At 38.6% G+C, this 4972-nt stretch overlaps 2 protein-coding genes across 5 annotated transcripts in view; both read right to left on the bottom strand.

Annotated features, from left to right (window-relative positions):
• The window catches only part of LOC104740390, a 4550-nt gene extending 1556 nt beyond the window's left edge, over nt 1-2994 (bottom strand). Inside the window, exons 1-9 of one of the 4 annotated variants that reach the window (XM_010460960.2) lie at nt 2500-2993; nt 2108-2299; nt 1817-2026; nt 1576-1728; nt 1328-1495; nt 946-1221; nt 571-851; nt 323-485; nt 4-227 (exon numbers count right to left, since the gene is read on the bottom strand). In XM_010460960.2, the coding sequence (XP_010459262.1) occupies nt 4-227; nt 323-485; nt 571-851; nt 946-1221; nt 1328-1495; nt 1576-1728; nt 1817-2026; nt 2108-2299; nt 2500-2658 (1826 nt within the window). In that variant the 5' untranslated portion in view covers nt 2659-2993. Of the gene's footprint in view, nt 1-3; nt 228-322; nt 486-570; nt 852-918; nt 1222-1327; nt 1496-1575; nt 1729-1816; nt 2027-2107; nt 2300-2499 lie in introns of all 4 variants that reach the window. The other 3 variants (XM_010460961.2, XM_019235319.1, XM_019235318.1) reach the window with 3 other exon arrangements.
• On the bottom strand, nt 3438-4966 carry LOC104740389. The gene is made up of 3 exons (XM_019235929.1): nt 4415-4966; nt 3798-4313; nt 3438-3703 (listed from the first exon to the last, which is right to left on the bottom strand). The coding sequence occupies exons 1-3, from the start codon at nt 4859-4861 to the stop codon at nt 3569-3571; spliced, it is 1098 nt and encodes a 365-aa protein (XP_019091474.1). The 5' UTR covers nt 4862-4966; the 3' UTR covers nt 3438-3568.

Genomic DNA, 4972 nt, shown 5'->3' with positions numbered 1-4972 from the left:
AACCTGAGAATGAAAGTGCCCGGTTCTTGATTTTGAAGTGAACGTTCTGCCTCTTCTTTAGTCACAAACCCTTCTATCCATTTAGGCGTAGCAGAGCGCCACATTCCATTGATCAATCCCCTGGATATAGCCGTAGCAACAGGGAACAACCAACACCACATTTTCTCAAAATTTTCTTGAGTTATGTACTCATGGCATCCACATATTCTCCTTAGAAGCTCAAAATCCTGATCACATTTTCATGTCAGAATCACAAAGACCAGATCAAGGCTTTGATCTTGGTGAAAGTATAAGCTTATATGAGAATAGAAAGAGACAAGACCTGGTGAGAGAGAGATCTACTGCTGCATTTAGCTATTCTCATGAAATGTTCTTCAATCTCAATTACCACATTATCCCAATGAACATGTTGATAGTTCCGAGAGATCAGAATCCACGCATTTGTTCCTTCTGCTATCAGTTTTCTTGCCATTTTGATTTGATAGCTGGAAAAATTGGACGATTAGTGTTCTATTCCTCCTCGTAATCCACATATTTGAGGCAGGTGTGAATTTAATTATATTTTTTTACCTGTGGTGGGAGCATCCAGAATAGAGAGAAACTTGATCTGCAAATTCCGAGACTTCTTCATCTGATGAATTGTTTGTGATTTCCTTCAGAAGAAGAGATCTCTCTGTTAAGTTAGAGAGGCAGTATCTGAAAATCATCGAGTCTGGGATTGTATATCTCCTGAAACCAGTCGAGTCTTTAATTTTGGTGTTTTCAGAATCAGTTGAAGAGTTATCTTCTTCTTCTTCATGGTTCTGAGCCTGAGGTCTCCATTCCATACTGGTACCATTTCCATTTTGAAACTAACTCGAGAGAAACAACAATGCAGAATAACAGTAAGTGGGATGTGGATACGAAGCAGAACGAAACGTAACGCAGAGAGATTGGATTATGTACCTTACTCTCAGAAACCTTGTCTTCACCTAATCTGATACGTTTCATATAGGAAGTGCTGTGTAGAATATCTGGTGTTCCATTTCTTGAAGCAAGTTTTTGTTCTCTTCCATCTAATGTATAATCAATGTGGTTCGACCTTTTAGGGGTAACAGACTCACGGTTCCTCAACATGCAACGGATTTGGTTGGTAACAGTTTCCAGAAAAGGATAACAAGACTTCACTTCTGGTATTTCGAATTTGATGCAGAACAACCTCTCATCACTCATGGGAGAAAGCTACAAAACAAAATAAAAACAAGAATCCTTCAATAACTTTCGACAGAAACAAGAATTCTAGCGAGGATGTGAAATCCAAATCCAATGGCCTAGAATTTATAATTACCACCTCAGATATTTTGAGATTGAAAGAAGCACATCCGTTCAATAAGTTGCACGGCTTATCTGCAGCTGAGAATTCAACTCCTTCATAGCTTACCAAAAGGGGAGCCTCAAAGCCACTCATCTTCTCAACAGGCGTCCCACTATCAGCATACAGTAGAGAAGCCACAACCTGCAACATCAAACCGACAATTCGCTATTAGAATTACTTCCAGAGCTTAACAAAGAGTAGAAGAAAGGGAGATAATGAACCTTCACATCCTTGTGCACAGGCTGTCCAATAGCATTGGTTAAAACAACATCCAAGGAACAAAAAGTTCCGCCAACAATACTCCAAACACCATCTTCATCTAATTTGATTTCAGATGTAGATGGCTTGTCAACAGATAACAACAAAGGTGGGTCCTGGCAAACAAATGAACCGAAATAAAGAAACACAGCACAAGAGTCTTTTGTTGAAAAGGAAGAGCCAGCAAGGACAAGAAACTAGTACCTTTTTGTAGTGATAATTTGCAGGGACATAAGAAGGCAAGACTTCTGCGCAGTGAATGAAACCCTGAACACTATAACCATCTCCACCAACACTAAATAGCGACATCTTTCGTGTGCAATCAAAATATGTGCCATTGGTCATCAGGGAAGTCAAGACTTGCTCTCCTGCTAACTCTCCACATATATGAAGGCGCATGTAGTTTCTGGAAACCTAAGAAACAAGAGAAATCAATAAATTCCAAGAAACTCAGCGATCTTCAAAGATCTTAAGAAGAGATCATATCAGTAATACCTCACAGCCCACATGAACCCATTTCTGAAGGGGAAACTCAGCTGTTGTAGAAACATTAGGAACTTCGGTCCAAGAAGAAATGTTGACAGGATCAGGAGCTTCCTTGTGAAGGAGAGTCAATGGCAAAAGCATCAACTTCTTTTTGTCATCTAGAACAAGGAAAGGTGCACTAACACTCATGTCTGAGTGAACCTGAGAAGAAAGCCACATGAATCAGAAGCTTGCCGTATCAAAGAACCCTTGATCAGAAAACTATGATGAAACATCAACATCATCACCGGTATATAAACAACCAAAACCAAAAAATGGGAAGCCAAAATTGAACTCAAAAGTTCAAACCTTTTTCCCCCAAGAGAGTAAAAAAAAAAAAAAAAGCTAATCGGAGAACTGACCTGTCTGATGATTGTAGAAGGGTAAGTGGTGGAATCTAAGAGATAAACCCAGAAACAAAGAGAGAAAGACTCAAAACCTTGGTTTTGGACTTGAACATCGACATTAAAATCCTCCAAGAGAGAGTATTTCTCGGTGTTAATCGCACAATCACCCGCCATTATTATAACCCCCTCCCAAAAGAAAGAGAAAAAGTTGTCGACTTTGCTGCAAGCAAAACCCTTAAAACCCAGGAAATAAAAACACCCACAGAAGAAGAAGAAGAAGAAGAAAAGAAGAAAACTTGATCTTTCTCTTGCTTTTTTGCTCGTTACCTAAACAAAACTCAATCGCGGAGGAGCTTTAAAGGGAAACTGAAAAGAAGAAACTATGAGGAAAATTTCGTCACGTTTTTTGACGGCTGTTAATTAACGGTTTGGTACCGTCGTGTGTTTCTTCCGGTGGTGCCGTGGTGGTTTCAGTCTAGATCAGCAAAATAATCTACTGCATCCACGACTACTGTTCTAACCTATTCTTCAGCCAATCAAAATTCTTTGATTCTTTTATTGACTTGCCTTGACTACCTTTTTCTTTTCTTTCTTTTTTTTTTTTTTTTTTTTTTTTTTTTTTTTTTTTTTTTTTTTTTTTTTTTTTTTTTTTTTTTTTTTTTTTAATTTTCTTTGGATTAAATCTGCAGTTACAAATTCGTTTTGATTTCGATTTATTTGCGCTTATTCTTAAAAGTTTTTTTGGATTAAATCTGGTTCGATTTAATTAAGAAAACTTATTAAAAAAATGAAGTAATTAATAATATTTTTAGAACGTCTACTTTAATACATCTGTTCATATTAAAAACTTTTTAGAAAATAAATATCAAATTGTTTGGTTACACTAGTGTAAAATTGATTTTGGGTTTTTTTTTTTAATTTAAATTACCACAACCAGCCGGTTTGCAAAATACTTTTGAAAGACTAACTACTAATGCAAATTATCTCAAAGTCCCGACGATAACAACTATGTAATTGTGTATTAGCAGCAATTACCAATTTATAAAAGATAGATTACACGGTGTAATTTACACCACTTAAAATTTTAAATACCTGCATTTGGTATAACAATGTCGAAATCAGTAACAGTCCATTCAGCAATTTGATTCTGGCTCATATATATCTCTGTTCCTAAATCTATTGACGACCAATGTCTCTCCACCGGTTTCGTCCCTGGATCCTGCAATTTTTTTTTTTTTTTTTTATAAAATTTTCTTAACAAAATTCTTTTGTAATAGTGTAAATCCAGAGATATATGTAAACTCTAAAGATACCTGGTAGAAGTGGAGTGATTGAGAGAGTTTCCCGACATCAAGTTCCCAAGTTCTTGGATCTCCAATCCAACCTTGTCCTTTCTTTGTCGGATACCCAAACTGTTCCCACACCGGATGAGGCAAGATCTGCATAATCTCTTGCGGCTGTGGATTGCTGTACGGATCACATACATCGTACGGCTTTTCCGCGAAACGCGCGTTTCCCGGAACGCAGTAGTAGTGATACGCTTCGTAAGGGAACTTCTCAGTCTCCGTCCTGTGAATTTTTGTCCCGTTTGGAAACGCGTGATACGGCGGACAAGCCCCTATGCGGTTGGGGTTACATACAGGGGTCGACTCCGGGTTGATTATCATCTCGCTGTACCTCGTGACGTCGGTTGTGACGTCGCCGTCGCAGTACCTGCCGTCGTTTTTCCAGCAGCTTCCCATGTCCATTAGGTAGAACTGGCTCCCTGAACCGCCTCCTTTTAGAATCTCCAGCTTGAATCTAACTTTGAAGTCCGGCGATTTCAGTGTCTTAAATGTGCCATGGAAAGATTACGAAACAGGGTTTTTTTTTTAGTTTTTTTCTGCGTTTGCGTTTCAAAAACAGAGTAAAATCGCGATTAGAAACTTACCATCTTCATCATTCCTCTAGTGTCGTAATGATAACCACCAGAGAAACCTCGAGAAGCATCAGCTCGTAGATAAAGCATCAACCATGGATACTTAGACGAAGTCTTTAACAAATGATGAAAAACCCAACTCTCATTCCCACCAATCTTCTTCTCCCATTTCACTTTATAATACGAATTATTACCAACCGGATCTTTTCGGTCATTATCCAAGTCCCAAGTCCCGTAAAAACTCCCACTCATATGATGACCTTGTTTATCCACAAACCTTGTCTGCTCATGATGCATCGATGGCATGTTCATACATCCTTTTCCGAAACATGGAAACCTCCCGGTCTGAGGAAATGGTTTTGCCTTTTTCCCGTTTTCAGGACAAATCGCGGCTAAGGTATCCATATTACCGCTCTTCAGCATTATCATCCAGAACTGCCATGGGTTTGGCTTGTCCATAACTTGACATTTGTTTCCTAAGTATATCTCCTTTTGTGCAGCGTAGATATCTGCGTTGTCTCCAGCGCTTATTCCTCCGTAGGTTCCATTTCGTACACCGAGTTTGTTGTC

Source organism: Camelina sativa, chromosome 14 (genome assembly GCF_000633955.1).
Source record: "Camelina sativa cultivar DH55 chromosome 14, Cs, whole genome shotgun sequence".
Classification (NCBI taxonomy): Eukaryota; Viridiplantae; Streptophyta; class Magnoliopsida; order Brassicales; family Brassicaceae; genus Camelina; species Camelina sativa.
This window is presented reverse-complemented; position numbering and strand designations above follow the sequence as displayed.

Coding starts and splice junctions, on each gene's coding strand:
- LOC104740389 (XM_019235929.1), bottom strand. CDS start 4,861: ATGGACAAGCCAAACCCATGGCAGTTCTGGATGATAATGCTGAAGAGC. Junction 4,314..4,414: donor CTAGAGGAATGATGAAGATG/GTAAGTTTCTAA, acceptor GGCACATTTAAG/ACACTGAAATCGCCGGACTT. Junction 3,704..3,797: donor AATCACTCCACTTCTACCAG/GTATCTTTAGAG, acceptor AAAAAATTGCAG/GATCCAGGGACGAAACCGGT.